Source organism: Alligator sinensis, unplaced genomic scaffold, assembly GCF_000455745.1.
Source record: "Alligator sinensis unplaced genomic scaffold, ASM45574v1 scaffold1213_1, whole genome shotgun sequence".
NCBI lineage: Eukaryota > Metazoa > Chordata > Crocodylia > Alligatoridae > Alligator > Alligator sinensis.
In genome coordinates, this window is record NW_005842401.1 from 655243 (window position 1) to 674280 (window position 19038).

The 19038-nt window shown below is 40.5% G+C and overlaps 1 protein-coding gene across 1 annotated transcript in view; it reads left to right on the forward strand.

Moving 5' to 3' along the window:
* The window catches only part of RTTN (rotatin), a 147871-nt gene that overhangs the window by 89610 nt on the left and 39223 nt on the right, over positions 1-19038 (forward strand). The window contains exons 31-33 of the mRNA XM_025211349.1: positions 2837-2908; positions 6446-6638; positions 8206-8288. Of these exons, the coding sequence (XP_025067134.1) occupies positions 2837-2908; positions 6446-6638; positions 8206-8288 (348 nt within the window). The remainder of the gene's footprint in view (positions 1-2836; positions 2909-6445; positions 6639-8205; positions 8289-19038) is intronic.

The window sequence follows — 19038 nt, forward strand, 5'->3', positions numbered from 1 at the left end:
AAGTTAAATGCTACCTAATGAAAAAATGTTTTTCACCTTCTTCACTTAGCATTCAGTTGAAAAGCACTGAAGAGACATGATTACTAATGTAAAAGCAGAAGTAATCTGTTTCACTGATATGCTAGTTTCATTTGAGCCATAAAAACAGTAAGGTGCTTAGAAAGATATCTTTTGCTCTTACTGCTTGAAGCATTATAAGAATAATCCCTAACCATTCTTGCTGTATATATTTATAACATTATGAAAAACAATGATATATGCAATGTGGAGATGTCGAAATGCTTGTGTCTTCTTTCTTTGGTGTTGAAAGAAATTTAAGGGTATGTTCATTTTATTCTCATCAATTAGCTTAACATAAAATGTAGTAGTTGATTTTCTTTTTGTAGATATTAGAAAAGTTTATTTTAACAAATGTATGGGTTACAGAAGTGACATATGAAAGCCTATCTCAGTATTCTTCACAGATGATTGGGTAGTTCTGTGAACAAAGCATAGTGTAATAGAATATCTTAACTATTTCTTTTTAATTTCACTCAGTAGTCATTCACTTAAACTATAAACTATTTATTAAATAGCTTTTGTTCTTCCATGGCCTCTGGCAGGCATAAAACTAATGGTGTGATTTAGATATGAGGAAATATGGCAAGGTGTGCAATATTTGGGATGGGGCATATAAATTCCTCAGATCCCAGTAGCAGGAGTCCTGAAGCCACAATTGCCTGCTGCCCAAGGGGTGGCTTTGGCCCAGGCCCCAGGGCATCCCCAGGCCTAAAAACCACCAGACAGCCCGGCTCCATACATGATTCAAAAGCCAGGGGCCTTGGAGCCAGGGCTAGGGAGAGGCTTCCTGACTCCACTTCCCCTTTACTTCTGGCTATAAAACAACCCTGTGAAGCCCAGCTGCATGTGCAGTTTTTAGTCGTGGTGTCCCAAACTGATCCAGTTTATCAACTGAGAGTCAGATTGGCATGGGGTAGTTCTGGGTCAGGCACACATGCTACCTGTTCAATATAAGGGTTCATACCAACCAGACTCAAAGGTCTTCTACAATATATGTGGAACATTTTTTGTGCCTGGCTTTCCCTGCTATGATGCTATAAATTGGTGTGTGTATATATAGCATGTTATAGATTTGCATCTCAATCATGTCATAATTGAAATGTGTGCCAGGGCCTCATATGTTATATCTTGCGTGGTTTAAGTAAAAAAACAAAACAAAAAAAAAAATCCCTGAGTGTATTTCCTAGTACGTTTTCTCTACACAGCTCAGACTACCAAAATGCTCAAATACAGTAAATTGAATATAGCTTTGAAATCAATGTATGTTCATGGTCTCTGTTGCAACTTCTTGAATAGACTAGCATTGTTTACAGTGTTAACAGTGCCTGATGGATATAGTGCTCACACTTCATGGAGAAGCAGTGGAAGTAGATTTTGCCAGTGCATGAGAAATGCACAATAAGTAATGAGCTTCATAACTTAAGCAGAAGTCTCTTATCTTTTATGCGTATAAAGGATATTTTTCCTTGACTTGAAGAAACCTTCTGAACTATTTAGAGACTGAGCAGTGGGCTGATGAAATAAAGCTATGAGCTTTGTTCTCATGTCTTAACTCAGAGCTAAGTACATATTTATACAAATCGTGAATCTAGGAGAAGTTTATGAATTTAATATAACCTGCTTCTCATTTTGAAATGAAATAGCAGTTTTCTTCTTTTATTCCCCTACAATTACAATACAGCATCTAACTGTATGAGGTATCATCTATTAAAAATTAGAGCTAGAAATATTCAGCTAAATATTTAGATTTTTTTTAATTGTGATGGAAGAATTTAGCACAGCAATAATGTGACATTTCAGTTTCTTTCCATGCCCATTGTACAACCAAAATGTAAGGATTCAAGCTTTTATAATTCAGTTTTAAGATATTAAAATACTTCTGAGAAATGTTTTCTCAACAATATACGTATTTTAAAGTAAAACAATGTAGAACACTTCTGCACAAAAATGCTCCAAAAATGTAAATCTCTTGGTGTCCAGATCATTGTAGAACAGTTGGGATCATCTTTTGTAGTTATTTTAAAAATTAATTATCAGAATTCTTTTTTCACATTTTATTAAGTCCAAAACATACCAAAAACACCCCAGGATATTTAAAGAAGGAAGTCTTCTAAGTGGCGATTGGACTCTTACTTAGGAGGTAACAGTGAACTTAGCCCTGTATGCAAATAGACATTGTCTCAGCATCAAGTGTTTTACAGTTTAAACAAAGCAGTTTCCGTAGGTGTGCATGTGAGATACTGGGGACAATTGTTGAAAGACCTGCATTTCTGTGTTATAAAAAGACTCGGTCAACTTGAATTTAGTAATTGTCAAATTAATACTTAAATAGTTTTTGATATTGCACCTGGCCCATATTTCTTCTCTCTTTGATATTTTTATAATAACATTTGTTTTGCTCTTTCAAAATATTTTTCTCTTCTCTAGCTATTATGTGAAATCCAGATAAATTAATTATATTGGGAAAACAGTGAACTGCTGTATAAAATACCATCAGTTCCATAAAGTAAACTGAAAAGAGTTTTTCCCTCTGATGCTTTTGTATTAGTGCTCTTAGGTGATGTTTTAGGATTTTTAAATTGATTGCATCCTTTTTGTGCCACAGTAAATCTTGAAATTTCAAACGGTTTCAGAAATGTTTAAGCTAGTACAGTGAGTTGCTGATTAATATGCCACTTTGACCTATGATGCTGTTACAGTGCTGTTGAATCTGGTGCTTTGTTTTGTTCAGCAGCTTCAGCAAGATGGCAGTATTGACACTTTTATTTTCTTTTAGGCTGCTTTTATTCTTCAGAACCTTCTTGTGATCCCAATGCCTACTGAAGAGAAGAAAGATTGTGTTTGGCAGGTGAGGGGATATTTGTCTTTGGCATGAGATTGCTATGCTTAAGGTGGCATAATTAAAAATAAAACTGTATTCTAGCGCATATGTAGTATTTAAGTGTATGGTATAAATGGAAAACTTTTGTGTGTAAATAAAATATATAAATATATTGTTATCAAACCTTCAGTAAGCTTGAAAGATAATAATAATTACTGTTTTATCTGTATACTTCAGAGTAGTAATTACTGTTTAAAATGCAGCTGATGGCTCCTTCTATAGTAGTGACATTTTGGCAGATTATGAAAAATTCAGATTAACAGTTTGTTTTGGGTGAACTGAGAATACATCTTTGTTTAGCAGAGTAGCGATCTCTCTTGTGAAAGCAAGTTACAGCTTTTGAGTTTTTTATAACGTACTTCCCAAAACCATCTCTACATTCCTACTGATGGGTTTGACATTGTTGCTGATGAGATGTGTGGAACTATTTTGAAAAGCTTTATCTGTTGGGGAGGTATGAGACCAAGAATAAGAATTTTTTTCCGTGCTCCTACAAGCTCCCTTAACAGAATTTACTGTTGTGTTCGCAGATTAGACCCTCCTTCATTCTACCTAATGATTTTCTTTAAAATAATTCAGGCTAGTAAATGATTCTCCAGTGTCCATATCCCTTACCCTGTTCCAAGAGCATTTAGCCCACATATCAATAGTCATGTCAGAAACAGTTACCGCATCCAGTGCCTTCTAGATCTGGGCATGACTGGCATGGTAAATGAGTATACATTTTGCCATACCTTTATTCTCCCTTAAAGCTTCAGAATAAACTTAATGGTTTCAGTTACGTTCTGTTAGGACAGTCAGATGTTCAGGCACCAGTTAGCTCACGACAATTGTTATGCAGAACCAAAATTTGTTCTGGACTTCTGACTAGAATCTCTTTGACTTTGTGCTTGGAGCACATCTGTAACCCATAACTCCAGTCCTGAAAAAATAAATAAATAGAATTGCTTCCTTAAAAAATTCCCTTTCTCCTTCATCTCCTTCCACTTAGCACGCTTACAGTGAAGGCAGTAAGCAAGAAGTGATTGAGAAAACTCGCCAAAAAACTCACCATTCAAAATCCCTTGTTTGCTGGCTTCTTTGCTGGTCCTGTGTCACTGGCTCCTGTGCACCTTGAATATCCTTAGTGTCTTGAATATCATACATATTTACATTTGCCAGACATTGATAGTCATTAAAATCATTAAAGTTTTTTAGAATTTACTATTGGTAGTTAACTGTCACAATAACAGTTAAATAACTTGCTTTCTGTAATTAGCGTAATTATCTTAACCTATTGAATATTTAGTCTTTCTCTCCACTATTCTCATAAATTAATGCTTAAAATATTTGACCATTATTTGACAAATATTTGATCAGTTAACCAAGTAATTTTTTACTGTATCTACCCTGTAGCTACAGAGAATAGTCTGTCTCCATCCTCCATTTAAGCACCCTGTCCCCTCAGTCAGGTTACTTCAGAGTCATTCACCTAGGTCCTAGCCTGTTTAAGAATTGTATATCCTTAGTGCATCAGTGCTGTCACTCATTTGGTGCCACCACAGCCTTCCATAACCATGCCAGCCCCTCAGGCATTTTGGATGTTTTGCCTGTAACAGAAGATTTGAACTAACAATCTGCAGATGGACCTTATAAGTCCCTTTGGAGGAACAGGAAGGTTGTCTTCCAGATGATCAGCCAGTAAGGGGGAGCACAATTCCCACCTTCAACCTGTGAGGGCAAGAAAGATGTGATTAGTATGCATCCAAAATCAACTGCTACATCTTGCAAGGAAGGAGAACATGGAAGTAGGCACACGCTAATCCGGGCCTTGTTTCAGTCTTTTATAAAAATTGTTTATACAGACAGTTAAATTTAATCGCTATACTTTTAGAATAGTATTCTATCTAGTAGCAAGATGTTAAACATGGGAACTTTTTTGTATATGTTTATAAATTGTTTATTAAATGTTCTCATGTTATATAAAATAAACATCAAAAGCTTGAAAGTAAGATGAAAAAGACTGGATGAAATCAAAATACTGCAGATGAGGCATAACAAATTTGTAACAAGTAATAGTTCTGACTTGGGTCAACATGATTCTGATTCTTATTAAGACACACAATTTAACTGACATTGCACTCGTCATTTAATAAGCATGCATGCTGAAAGATATTATCCAGCAGTATTTCATGGTACCTGGCAGATATATAAAACTATTGATATTTAAGCAGCCAATTTAAAATGTAAAATTACAATTAGAATTCATGTTGGGGCTAAGGAGAAATGGCCTTTCTTCTCCCTGAGTAAGAGATGATTTGTCTGTAGTCCAGCTAATGTAAGTAAGTTCAAAAGAAAAAATAACAACAGGATATAGGGAATAATAGAGGAATGTTTAAGAACATAAAGATATCCCCTCTGCAAATGCTTAAAAGTGTTAGTGGTGCAGGACACTCCGGCCTGTAGGGAGAGGCTGCAAACATCCCTGCTCCCGGCCGGCTGCAAACCCCTCCCCCCCTCGCTGCCAGATGGCTATAAAACCCCTGCTGCTCCTGTGGGATGCTCCACTGCCCCACCACTTGGAGTTCACCAGTCGAGCCTGAGTGTTTGGAGACCAAATTTTGGAATGGAATATGTTAACTGCAGTGACGACAATGCAGTAAATCATCTTGATAACAATGGAGAGCTTTCTACTCTCCTTCTTCCCCCTACCCTCTTTTGAAAACAACATAACAAACTTTAGCCATCAGTAAAATCAGCCTATGTAATTTGATGTTACTGGACTACAACATATTATGTTATCTCAAGGTTGCTGATGTCAGTGCACACTGTGAATAAAACTAGTGAATTACGCCAGTGCCTTTTAACTCATCCCTCTGGCCATAAAGTACTTGGCACAGGGTTTTTAAGCTGGCAGAGTTTTGGATATCAAATGTTTGACGCAATGTCATCATACTTAATGTCTGCAAAATTCCCAGAGTATGCAGTTGTCATGGTTGATACAACCAAAGCATATTGCTGACACCCTCTGACCATAGAGTGCAGCCCTATAACTAACTCATTAATAGTTTACATGAAGCACAAAATTCCTTGTCAAAGAACTGCATGTTCTTTAATTGGAGTAAAAGTGAAATAGTGAAAATAATTAATGTTCTGCATTGGTTTTACCAGTCAGAAAGGATGGAAAAGTAGTGCTAAAATATTGATTGTGACCAAGAGTTACTTTTAATTTAGAATAATTTTATTTTAATTAAATAAATAATAAATAAACTGCTTTGATTTTTCCAAAAACATATCCAAACTGCTTTTCATTATTAATGAATATTTAGAAATCAATGCATCTCGTTATGACTGAATGTATTGGTATGATAAGGTTGTCAATTTTAAATATAATGTATGTGCTGTTCTTCCTTTGGTTAAATTTATAGGAAAGATTCTTACTTTATTTTCCTAGGGGCAGTTTGTTCTGTAATATAGATTCCTGTTTAAGATATGTATGTATGTATATGAACCTTGTTTCCTCAGGGTCCTTGTGTACATGATGAAGAGTCCGGCGTATCTCAAATAGGAAAACCTGCCCTTCAAGCTCTATTATACCATTGCCACTTCTATGAACATTTGAAGCAGATGGTGAAGAACTGTTACCTTGGGCGCTACATATTTGATTTAAATTGTTCCCTTGGAGACGGCCTCATAGCTGAAAGAAGTTGCATAAGTGGTAAGTGACAATTTCAATACTTTGTTTTTAGGGCAAACATTCTTCTAGTTTAGAATTCATTTATCTCTAAGTTTTTCTTTTTTGAAAATCATTGCAAATTGTCATTGTTATTTGAATGAAAACTTAAAGGATCAGCTCCATGATGTTACACAGTTTTCTTAAAAATGTAAAATCATACTTTACCTAGTCTATACTGTGTGGATAATTGTAAACTTTGCATTTGTATGGTTTTTTAGAGGTTACTGATTTAAAAGATCTATTACATCATCTGGTTCATTTGATGCAAAATATTGGTGGGGGGAGTTAAACTAATTAGAAATTGTAAGAGGGTTATCACAGTAACAGTGAGGAAGTTCAGGCAGTCATTAATATGAGCGGCTTTTAAATGCAAAGTTGTCTTCACAGCGTTGCAGTCCTAAGATATCTTAGGCACATAAATAGGAAAGAAGTTCTGTGTCATAGAGTCCAGTCTCTTGCTATTTCAGGCAGCTATCAGTAATCCTGGTGATAAACTGATCAAGTTCCAACTTAAACCTAATTAGTTTTTTTGGCTCCACTATTACTATTGGAAGGCTATCCAGAATCTCAATTCACCTCTGATAGATAACATTAACAGACTGATACTCTTAAGACATACTATGAAATGTCATTGTAAGGAATGTCAAGAGGGAATATGCATTGAGTTCATGTAGACTTTTCACTTCTGTTGTGCATGTTCATATGCTCAGGATCAGAGTTTTTTGACTAATGGTGACCTTTGTGGACCACACGCTATGCGCCCTCATTCCCTTTTACCAAGAGTATAGAAAGTGATGTGAATACTTCTTAATGCCTATGGATTTAAGATGGCGCTCCCATTTCCCATGTATCTATATTCTGATATCAGTCTTTGATAGTCTATATAATAATATTAGCCTAAGATGTTTACCTACTGGCACCTTTTTATTAAGAAAAAAAAATAAAATATCTTAACAGTTAGCTAGGGCTCAAGGTTATGAAGTGAAAAGACTGCAGCCCTTCCCACTTTGAAGGGTTCCTATGCCATACAATGTGGTATGTGTGGCACATTTCACTTTTAGTATTAAAACAATGGGCTTACATTATGCTTACTCTGTTGCTACCAATTGTGCCTTTTAAAATATGGTAAAACCTAAAATTAAATTATAAGGTCTTTGAGGCAGGGACCTCCACTTGTTCATTATATTTGTTTTGTGTGTGTAGATTTTTATCATGTTATTAAACTTGGATCTGATCACTTAAGTTGATTAAACTTTATGCAGCTGGAGTTTCGGATAATACAGTTATCCTAAACTGCTATATACTTTTGCTGTATACTGTTTTTTACTGCATCCTCTCTTTAGTCTCAGGGTGTGCTGGCTGATGCAGTCCCTGCATTTATAGCTTTGTGATCTGCAAAATGAGTTTTATAATGCATGCAACTGTTTTAGTGAAATTGCAAACCTCTGTTATGACTCTTTTTGATTCTACTTGCATTTTTTTGTACCTTCCCTTGTCAATCCAAAAATGTTGAATATTTGAATACTTAGTCTCTTTCCTCTTTCTGTAGACTTTGATGATTTAGTTAATCTTTGGAGAGCTCCAGCCAGTCAGAGTCAATCTCTACATTCTCAATCAACATCTGATACTATGGTAAGTTCCAAAGGAGTACATGCATACTAAGTATATGTTTATATACTAATACTTTTAACCTGATGCTGGCATAAATCTTGAATGTAAAAAAACTATCATAAAGTGTTTATACTAGTTTAATTTTAGTAAATTGAATGGACCTTCTGCATTTATTTACACAAGCAAATGCAGAAATAAGAGTTAAATTTTTCCACTTACATATATATATTGTGACAAGGTGCATGGTGCACCTGTTACTTTAGGTGAGAGCAGCTGCCTGAGAAGCAGCCTGGAGGTGGTAAAGGGGGATGATTAGGGAGTCATCTGACCAGAAGGAGGCTGGCCTTGAGCTATATAGGCCCAGAGCTGGAGCTGGTCATGTAGGCTAGGCCCAGGAGCCACAGGAAAAGGAGATCTAGGCACCAGTGCTGCAGTGGAGAGCTCTGGGTAGCAGGGCTGCAGCAAGGCTCTGGCCTGAACATCTGAGCTAGTTTAAGCAGCACTGAATAACATCTAGAAGTTTGTGGAAGGGATTATGTTGTGGAGGAGGTCCCAACTGGCCCTGGGAACAAGGCCAAAGCCTAGGAACAGGGCAGAGAGGATCAGAAGCCTGGGAGTAGAGCTGGAGATTGGGGCCCGTAGCCCAGAGAGGGGCTGAATGTGGGATCAGAGGGTCCAGGAGCATAGAGGTCCCAAGTGTGTTGAACGAATTTCAGTGAATGATAACATCTGTAAGGCACGGACTGTGGTGTAGGGATGGATGGATCCACACAATTAGCCTTTAAGGCAAAATCTGAGGCAACCTCCTATCTGGAAAATCCTGGGGCAACCTCCTATTTTCTAGAGGTTATTACCAGGGATCCTGAGTTTCTCTGTCTATAAAAATCCCAACTCCTCCAATAAAAATACCAAACTTTCTGCTTTATAACCCCAAAATCTGCATTTTTCCACAACTGAAATGAAACACCACTATATATCTATACCTAGAAAAAAAGATCTCTCTTTCTCTTTTTCGCTGATATCTCTATATCTGTACATGTATATCAATATACAGTATATAGATATAGAGGTAGCAGTTGAACACAATGTTTTATTGATATATTTACAATTTTAAAGCAGTTTGGAAGCCAACCAGTGCCTCAGTTATAATAAAGTAAATTCTAAATACCTGTATATATTGGCTTTTGATTTTGGTTTTAGAATCATGGAAAATCGGAGCTCCCCCTGCCCCCTTCAATCACCAGGACTCAGGCCCAGCTACGGCTGTCCCTCGCCACTGCTTTGTAGCATTGAGCAGCCCTGATATACTGGTGCTCTGCCCCTGCTATTTCTCCTCACTCTCAACCTACAGCTCCCTGCAGGCCTACCAGTGCCCCTGACTCCCAACCCACAGCCCCTGGGCCCTGCTGCCCCTCACTGCTGACCCACAGTCCCTTGGCCCTGCTGGTGTCCCTCATTCCCAATCCACATTCCCCTGGCCCTACCAGTGCCACTCATTCCTGACCCACAACTCCCCCATCCCTGCTGGTGCCTCTCACTCCCAACCTGCTGCCCTCAACCCCCAGTCCCTGGCCCCGCAGCATGTAAGAAAGGGGTTGGGTGCATGGGGAATTGGGGTGTGTGGGCACAGACAATGTAGCGGAGGGCACGTGCTCCCTCAGATTTCTGTGCCCACATCAGGGCATAGGCCTGCAGCCTGGCCAGATCATCTGAAGGTAGGAGCCACCTCCATGGCCCAGCAGCCAGGACCAGGTGCAGAGGGAGCAATGCACCACCATGACGAGGCGCCCTCCTGCCCATCTGGCAGCACTGGGGAACATAACTCCTTGCCTCCGCCACGCCTCACTCTGGCAGCTATGCCAGATCCCGCCTGCTGGGTCATGGAGGCAGCTCCTGCCTACAGCTGCAGTTCGTGCCCTACAGTAGGTGCAGAAATCTTGGGGAGGAGCATGTCCCCTTGCCACCTGCTGCATCACCTGTGCTCCCCTGCAACCCCGCCACGTCATCTATGCTCCCCACCCCCATAGACTTACCTGGATGGAGCTGAGGGAGCTGTTCACCACCACCCTGCCTGGCTACCATGTATATGTGTGCATGCGCACATACACATGGCAGCCCCTTGCAGGCTGGAACCCTGCCAACCTGCAAGGGGAAACCTGAGTTTTCCCATATTTTTCTCCATTAAAGGGGAAAATCTGTGATTTTTTCAGTGGCAAACAGAAAACCCGGATCCTTGGTTACTACCAACAAGGTGTGGCAGAAGAAGGAAGGGCAGTTTGGTCTGAGGGGCGGTGAGGCTGATGGTTAAGAGGGGATACTCTAGGGGCAGAATGACAACCCCTAGAAGGAGGACCCTAATATGGATAGTGTTTAATTCTGTAGCCTGTAAGCTTGACAGATTTCCTAAGGATTGCTATGTCCATGGTTCGGTTAACAAAATCCAAAGTGACTTCTAGCTATAGTTACCTTGGTGTCTAGTCCAAATTATGTTTTCAGAGTGATAGAGTATTTACTTTATGCTGTTGCAACATAACGTATAAAGTCATTACCATGTGTGTGTCATTGTATTCAGATATAGGATTATAACATATTTTGGGCTCCCCAAATGACTTTGGATCACACACAAATTCCGTAAGCAGTATTTGCAAGGCACAGAATTGCCATGTGAGACTTGACCACCCCAGAACCCGGGGGTTTTTTTCGTTTTTTTTGTTTTTTGGCTAGAAGACTAAGTACTGTAATACAAATTTTGTAGGAGTCAAAGAAGAAATTTCCCTTGCTGTTATTGTACAGCATTCACTGATTACAATTCACAAATTGTTAGAGTTTTGCAAATCTACTCAAACCTTCCCAAATTCCTGGTCATTAATCCCAGGAAAGTTTTGAAATATTGTACAAGCATTTAAATTTCCAGGAGGAAAAAACTGATGCTTTTAAAAATTAAGCATGTTAGCCCATCAGTTTTTCTTAATGGAATGTACATTTGAGGCCACTGTATTGTAACCACAGAACCTACTTAGTAGGTTGACCCAGGTTAGTGCAAGCAATTAGAATTTTTACTATTAAAACAGAATTAAATCTCTACCTAGAGTTACCTTGTTCAGAATGATGTACCAGGAAAACTTTGAAGAAATGAGCAATATAAAAATTCAAGTACCCATGACTTAATGCAGGGCTATTGAACTTCTAAGCCACCGGGGGCCACACCAGGCATACTGCATGGATACTGTTCCTTCCATCCCTGACCATTGCAGCACAGTATTATGCGGACCATCCCATCACTGCTACACATGCCCCCTGACTGCTACATGATCACTGAGGCAAACCCCTCTTCCTCTCCCTTCATGTGGTTGCAGACTCGCCCTCAGTTTCCTGCACTGCTAACACTGCCCTAACCCCCTGGGGTGAACACAGGAAGTGGCAGCCAGAGGAAGGGAAGGGAGATAGAGACTGGCTGCTATTGCAGCTGGTGCAATATGGGCCAGCAGCCAGGCAGGAGCTCAGGGGCCTTGCATTAAGTCTTCATAGGCAACCAGCTGGACATCTCAGACTTAACATAACATTCATTTGAATCATCATATTGATTATTATACTGGCAGCTACTGCTAAATCTCCTAACTAGAAACCTACCAAATTCATGGTGGAAGTGGGGGTGCTGTGGCTCCTTTAATCTTGCAAGTTCCCCCATACCACCCGCCCCCCGCCTTGCTGATTGGTGGAGGGCCCCCACTTGTGGCTTGCTCCTGATCAACAGGGAGGCAAAAACTGTTTTTAAATAGGGCATTGTTTTTGCCTCCCGCCATTGATTGGCTGAAGGGGCCCTGACAACCCTTTAGTTTGCTGCTGAGTGGTTAGGAGGCAAAAATGTCACCATGTTTAAAACTTTGGTTTTAGCTTCCCTGCTGATCAGGAGGGAGTAGAGGGGTTCTCTGCTAATCAGCAGTGGGGGAGGAGGCAAGAGCAAGGGTCAAGATGCACACAGTAGAATATGCAAGATTAAAGTAGCCGCCACGCACTCTGCTTCCTCCATGAATTCAGTAGGTCCCTAATAACATAGCATCTATTAAGTGTTAGTTGGTGCTCAGTTATGGTTAAAGAGCAGTTTAGAGAGATGGATAGTTTCGTAGAAAATAGCGACAAATTCTTCTAATGAGAGATGAAGGCTCTAGGTTAAATGATTGTGAAAAATTGGGTGAGCCACCATTTCTAAAATTGGTGCAAGTGAGCCACCATTTCTAAAATTTGGGGGAAATCTAGTGTAGATTGAAAACTAAAATATTCAGAATCTGTTTCTCTGTTAAACTGGTGTGCAGATGTGGTAGAAAGGAACAAAGAATATAAGATGAAGGACACTGTTACCTAAGCAGTCCATAAAATTTAATGTATGCTTTTTTATTATATAACATTATTTCTTAGTGTTGTTGTTTTAGATTTATTGTAGATGGTTTAGATGTTTATTTTGAGGTTAACTACATGTTTTTTTCAATTTTAGAAATATTTTAGTCCAATATTTGGATGGTTGAATGTTTTGGGTAATTGATCCAAACATTTTTATGTATTTCAATTACGGATGTACATATCCTTAAAAAATTAGTCATTTAAACTCTTCTAATTATATTGGTTAAGCATTTAACCAATAACACATACCTACGGAGTAGCCAGCATCCGCTCTGCTTGCCACAGAGTAAGGCACACACAGGCATCACACCAGCTGTCACACCCTGCCTTGCCTCCCCTTTCCCACCTCTCCTCCTCCAGGGAGAAGACTGGTTCAGCTCAGTTCCATCACTTCTTCCCCCACCCCGGCTCTAGCATTTTGATTTCTGCAACACAAATTGCTGGTGGAAGGGGCAGGTGGTGTGAAAAGGCAAGTTTGGCTGCCTCAGGGAAAGCTAGTCTGGCAAAGTAGTACCAGTAAACCATGAGATTTCACACAACATAGTCTGTTTTAAATGTGAACTATAATGCATTAACAGTATAAATATATAATTTAACCATTTAACTGTTTAATCTTTCATATCCCTAATTTCAGTATGCCTTGTCAGAGTTGCTTAAGGTGACTATTTTGAGTTATGTAGAGTTAAACACAACTGTTGTTTAGCTTGGCCTGGGCCTGCTTCTTCCTCAGATCTAAGGAACGGCACTTTGGGTCCAAAAACCTGTTCAGCATATCTCACAACTATACAGTTGGTTTAATAAAAGATATTACAAAAAGCCATTGCCATTTATGCTTCCTGGACTATCATGCTACAACACTCCATCCATGCCACTTGTTAGATATGTGACCCATTTGTTAACACATACATTGGAAATTGTAATTGTGATGGCTTTGAATCAAGAATTTCTGCTTGAGGATTGATTCAGTTTCAGTGACTTAGTCTTCTAGGGCAGGGGTTGTCAACTGGGGGTACGCGTACCCCCAGGGTACTTCGGTCGTAGGGGGTATGCATGGGCAGGCGGGGACAAAGTGGGCCTGGGGGTGTGGCGGTGGTGTCTTCCCCCAGTGTCACCTCTTACTTTAGGAAAGGGGAGGGGTGTACTGGCTGCCGCTGGCCCCACACAGCATACCACAGTGCCTCTCCACCCCAGCTCACTCTCCTGATTCACTGCCACCCTCGGCCAGTAGCTGATGGCAAAGAGGTGCTTTTCTGTGAATGGACATGGAGCGGGGAAGCTCGCACGCAGTGGCTACTGCCAGCACCCACCACCCCATGCTGCCGCTTCCCAGGAGCAGGGACAGGGAGGTGAGGGCAGCAGCGCCCCTCTGCAGGGCCACACAGGCACCGGCCAGATGCTGGGGGGTGAGCTCGAATGCAGGGGGGCTTGCATGTAGCAGCCACTGCCGCTTCCGCCCATTACCCTGTGCCTCTGCTATGCCACTTTTCCACGGCCGGTTGCATGTGCATCTACATGGGCTGCTGACAGGCCTCATGCCCGGCTAGTTGCATGCCACCCATCAGCCCACACAGGCACACATACAACTGGCTGTGGAAAAGCAGTGCACCGCCGTGGTGGTGCAGCGTGGTGGGTGACGGCAGTAGCTGCATGCAAGCACCACCCCCCTGCATGTCTGCTGCAACCACCAGAAGGGATACACTAGTTAAAAGGTTCAAAATCTCTATTTTAGGGGAATCATCTTGAACAAATACGTTTTTCTACATTTGCAGTATAGACTGATTTCTGCAGTTTATTTTCATAGTGCATTGCAACATTTTTTTTTATATTTGCCTTTGGGTTTACATCATACTGATAGTGACTTACAAGCATCAACATTAGAATAATTTTTCAGATGAAGGTTTACTGAACAGATTGTTTGAAGAGGTAAAATTGGGGAGTTATCTTCTGGTTTAAGTATTTTTTATTAATTCTTGGTAGTGTTGGAGTACTGTCGTAGTCATAATGATCCAGGAATTATGCCAGAGGCAAAGATTTTTGGGGAGTGATATCTTTTATTGGACCAACTGCCTGGTTTGGATAAAGATAGACAAGCTTTTGAATTGTGAAATTGGAGAGAGGAAACATTCCCAGGGTGAGCAGATAAACAATTAGCAAAAGAAGTGAAGCTTGATTACTGGGAGATCAAGTCCTATCAAAAGGAAGGAGGGTCATTATTACCTGTAGTGTCTAAGAAGAATTTCAGGAATTGGGTAATTCTGTGTGCCATAATAATAGCGTATGCCATAAAGTCAGTGTCAGGCTAGGTATAGATGTGTGGGGAGGTCATATCACATTAAAAATGGCCACCTGATCTAACATAGTTTGCCCAAGTGTGTACCTTACACTTAGATCCCTAGTTAGGTCAATCTAAGTGTAAACTGTACAGAAGTTCATGAAGTTTAGATTATTCTAAAAGTGACTGACCGCATCCAAGTTCACTATCTCCAGAGTAGTCTTAGATTGGGTCTGGCGAGACCTTTTTAACTAAACTTCTATACAGTTCCCAGTGTGGTCTTGGGGCTGGGAAAGGCCAGCTGCTGGCGCCAGCCTCAGGGCTGTGCTTTTACTAATCCCACCCCAGCACTGGGCTATTTTTAGCCCCCCAGCCTCTCCCCACACCCCCAGATGGCTCCCCACCCTGCAGATGAGCCAGCCCCCAGTCCTGCCTCCCCAAGCTGGCCAAACGCCCCAATCCTGCAAGATCCCTCCAGTGCTGGGAACAGATGGAAGTAAGCTGGGATGGGTGGAGAGGCAGGTGAGATCAAGAGGGGGTTGGCTCACTGAAGTGGGGGTTATTCATCTGGGCGTGGGGGAGAGAACTCCCCCATCCTGCCAACCCTCCTTCAGAGCAGCCAATCCTCCCAATCTGACTTCCCCTCCCTCCACCCAGACATACTTCTGTCAGGCTCTTGGGACCAATGAATGCCAGTAAAGCTGACCCTAGGAAAAGTTTTTGGGATCAGGGGCAGTTTGGTATCATGAGGGGGGCTGGGGGTGTTTGGGATGAGTGAGCCTCTCTGATCCCGCCAGCCCCCCTGCAGACCCTACTTGCTCGCCCTATTCCTTCCACCCCCATGGACCCTGCCAGCCCCAGCCCACCCCCCATGGACCTTGCTTGATTTTTTTCCCCCCCCCACCATTCCCCCAAGCCCCTCCATTAAGCCCCCCATATGAATTTACTTTAGATCAGGTTGCCATTTTTAACTCGATCTAACATTCTTGAATGTCTTTACTTTCAGTATTCAATATATAGTCATTGGTTTCTAGTGTCTAGCTAGCTGATGATTTTTTGTTCCCAAACTTGCCTTTTCAAGGTGTTGGGTAGATTTCCCCTGGGCACAAACTTCAGGAGGTCAGGAAGGGAGTGGTTTTTCTGTTTAAAAATAACCCCCAAAAAACAAAAAAATCTTGTCCTTACTGATGTTTGGACATCTATCCTGGCTTTCAAACAATCTCCTAACCTTGCCCAAATTCGTGATCAGAAGCAAACTCCCCACTGTTCAGTAGACATCAAATGGGACATAGCCTTGCCGTAACAATAGATGCCTAACTTGTCAGCACATCTCCATGGCTGTAACAATTAACACCTGCACAATTCTAATATTATAAAAGCCTTAGTCTGCCTGTCTGTCTGTCCATAATGCTTTATTCGCACTCTGATTGGCTGACTGAAACAGCCAGTTGGAGTGCTCCACAAGCATTCGACAGGAGGCAGCATAATGGAGTGCTGCCATGATGGCGAAGTGGCAGTGAGAACCTTTCAGAGCATGGAGGAGGAAAGGCGCTGGCCTTGGCTTGCTCCCTTCAGGCAACCTGAGGATGAGAAATGGGGGCAAGGCCAGATGTGGAGCTGCCAGGTCCCAATAAAAGCCAGAAGGGAGAGGGAGGGGGAGCATGGTGGCTGTACCCTGCTGGTACCACCAGCAGACCTTGCCAACAGCTGGGAGGGAGGGAGGGAGGGGAGCAGGGAGGGGAGGCAGGTGGCTGCGAGCCAGGTGGACCCGGAGCGCGGGGATGGGGGGGGAGTGGCGCTGGACCCGGAGCACAGGGGTGGGGGTGAATGGGCCCAGACTAGAAGGGGAGCCCACCCCACCCCACCCCCATCATTCTTGATAGGCAATTGGCTAGTGAATCCATAAGAATCACTGGTTCCTATACATGCTTTCCCTCAAATGTGATAAATCTGATCCAATGCACCAAATGCCCTCATGGCAATGACATTAGTGAAACTAAACAAACAATAATCTACCCGATTAGTTGGTCCAATAATAGATATCATTCCAAAAATCCTTGCCTGCTATCAATTCTTCTATGTTGGGTTTTTCCAGATCAGTCCTGAACATGAAAAAAGTCATTTTGCGGGGAGATGTGGGAGGGGCAGCTAGCTTTTAAGTGGCCGTTACTTGGAACTTTAGACATATATCAGTCTTCATTTTTTTAACTTTTTTCCAATTAAAAATAACAAGAGAAGATAATTACTCCAAGCCCACTAGATGTCATGCTTTCCCCATCACACCTGAGAGAGAGCCCAGTTATCTCACTGGGGAAGAAAATATAGAAACATTCATTTACAGTGTAAATTTTGTGGTACTGATTTCAAATAGCCAGGACTTGCCAGCTACCAAACCAAATAATATAATTGCCAATAGGAATACTCTGATATTATAATGGAATTTAAAAAAAAACTTCCAGATTAATCTGTTACAAGTGTCATTTATTGTTCATGGGAACTGCTTTCTGGTTCAGTAAACTTCTCCAGAAACTAATGGCATCTTTTTCTCTCTTTTTTATTTTTTTTAATTTTTTTTGATGAGTAAAAATGTTTTTAATGGAATGAAATTCCTACTTGCATTTTACTATCTGTTATCAAAGACCAAGTAAGCAAAGGTTCTAAATAAGAGTGGCGTTATTTTTTTCTATCTTTCTTGTATCTTCTTTTACCCTACCTCTGATTTTAAAAAATTAAGATTTTTTTTAAATCCCCAATTAATTGGCTTACAAAATGAAAAATGCCTAATTCTTATGCAGTACTCATTCTTTAATAGATTTTAAAGTGGTTTTATAAATGGACAAGTCCAATTATTACTATTCTACAGATAGAGAAACTAAGGACGTGGGACGAAGTTATTCATTCATCATTGCAGAACTAAACAACAGCAGAATTGAGAATAAACCCAGGCCTGTTTGGACCTCTTGAGCGGTCTGCATTGCCTTCCTCTATCAGTTTTTCACATTACAGGAATTTGATAGATTTCTGATTGCTGCCCTGTATTTGCATCTTCAGATTTTCTGTCAGATTATAGCTTGGGTAGTAGAAATGTACAATACAATCACCTATTATTCTTATAATTAATATGTTTTACATCTAGAATCAGTGTTGAAAGACATCAGCTTACCATGTTCAGCGTTATAAAAACATGAAGGAATATGTATTCCTTATTTAAGAATGCTTATCTGATCAGAATGACCAGTTTTTAGCAACTCATACCAAATGTAGTACAGTTTAAAGGAGCTAAAACTGTTTGCCAAATGTGTCCATAGCTTTCAGTTGTGGCTTTTCTTCTCTAAGGAATCTTCTCATTATATTATAAAAATGTGTGCTTATGGTTTGGATCCTTGGTTACCAGAGTGCTATATAATATGATTGAAACCTTTGAATGGAGCACTGACTAGAATTAATCATTGAAAACCTATTAGAGAAATGCCAGTGGGATTTTTATAGTGGAGGTTAAGAAGATTTTTAATTCATAAATAATGATGGATAAAGTCCAATAAGTCAAATCTCTTTTGCACTTTTTGCACATTTTCCCATCCAGTTGTATTAGCTGCCTCATAAATAACCCTCACTCCATCCTCCCCCCCACATTTCAAATTCTTTTGTTTTGCTTTTAAACCATAACAAAGCTTTATTACTCCCCATGGGTAGATGGAGGCAGTAGTAAAGATACGCTTTTACTGAATATAATGTAACCAAACCTCAGTTCTTTATCAAAGGCAGTTTATGAAGGCAGCAAGATCTTTCCTTCCTGAGAACGCAGAACACTGTGAAATGACTTCATTGTGTTATTGCATGTGTTTTACTTGGGTAACAGGGAAAAAAAACAGTTTTTAACTCCTATTCATTGCCAGAGAAATTTAACAAGTGTAAGTAGCTGAAGAGTTGTATTTTTAGAAGTTGTTTAAGTTACTGATTTCTACTTACCTTAGATCTTATTTACCTTACCTGGTTATAAGATTCTGGCATCTATAAAGCCCAGAACACATAAGGGGGGGGGACTGTAAAAATGTAATACAAGTAACCGCATTCGCCTGTTAGTGTATTTTCATTTTCCAG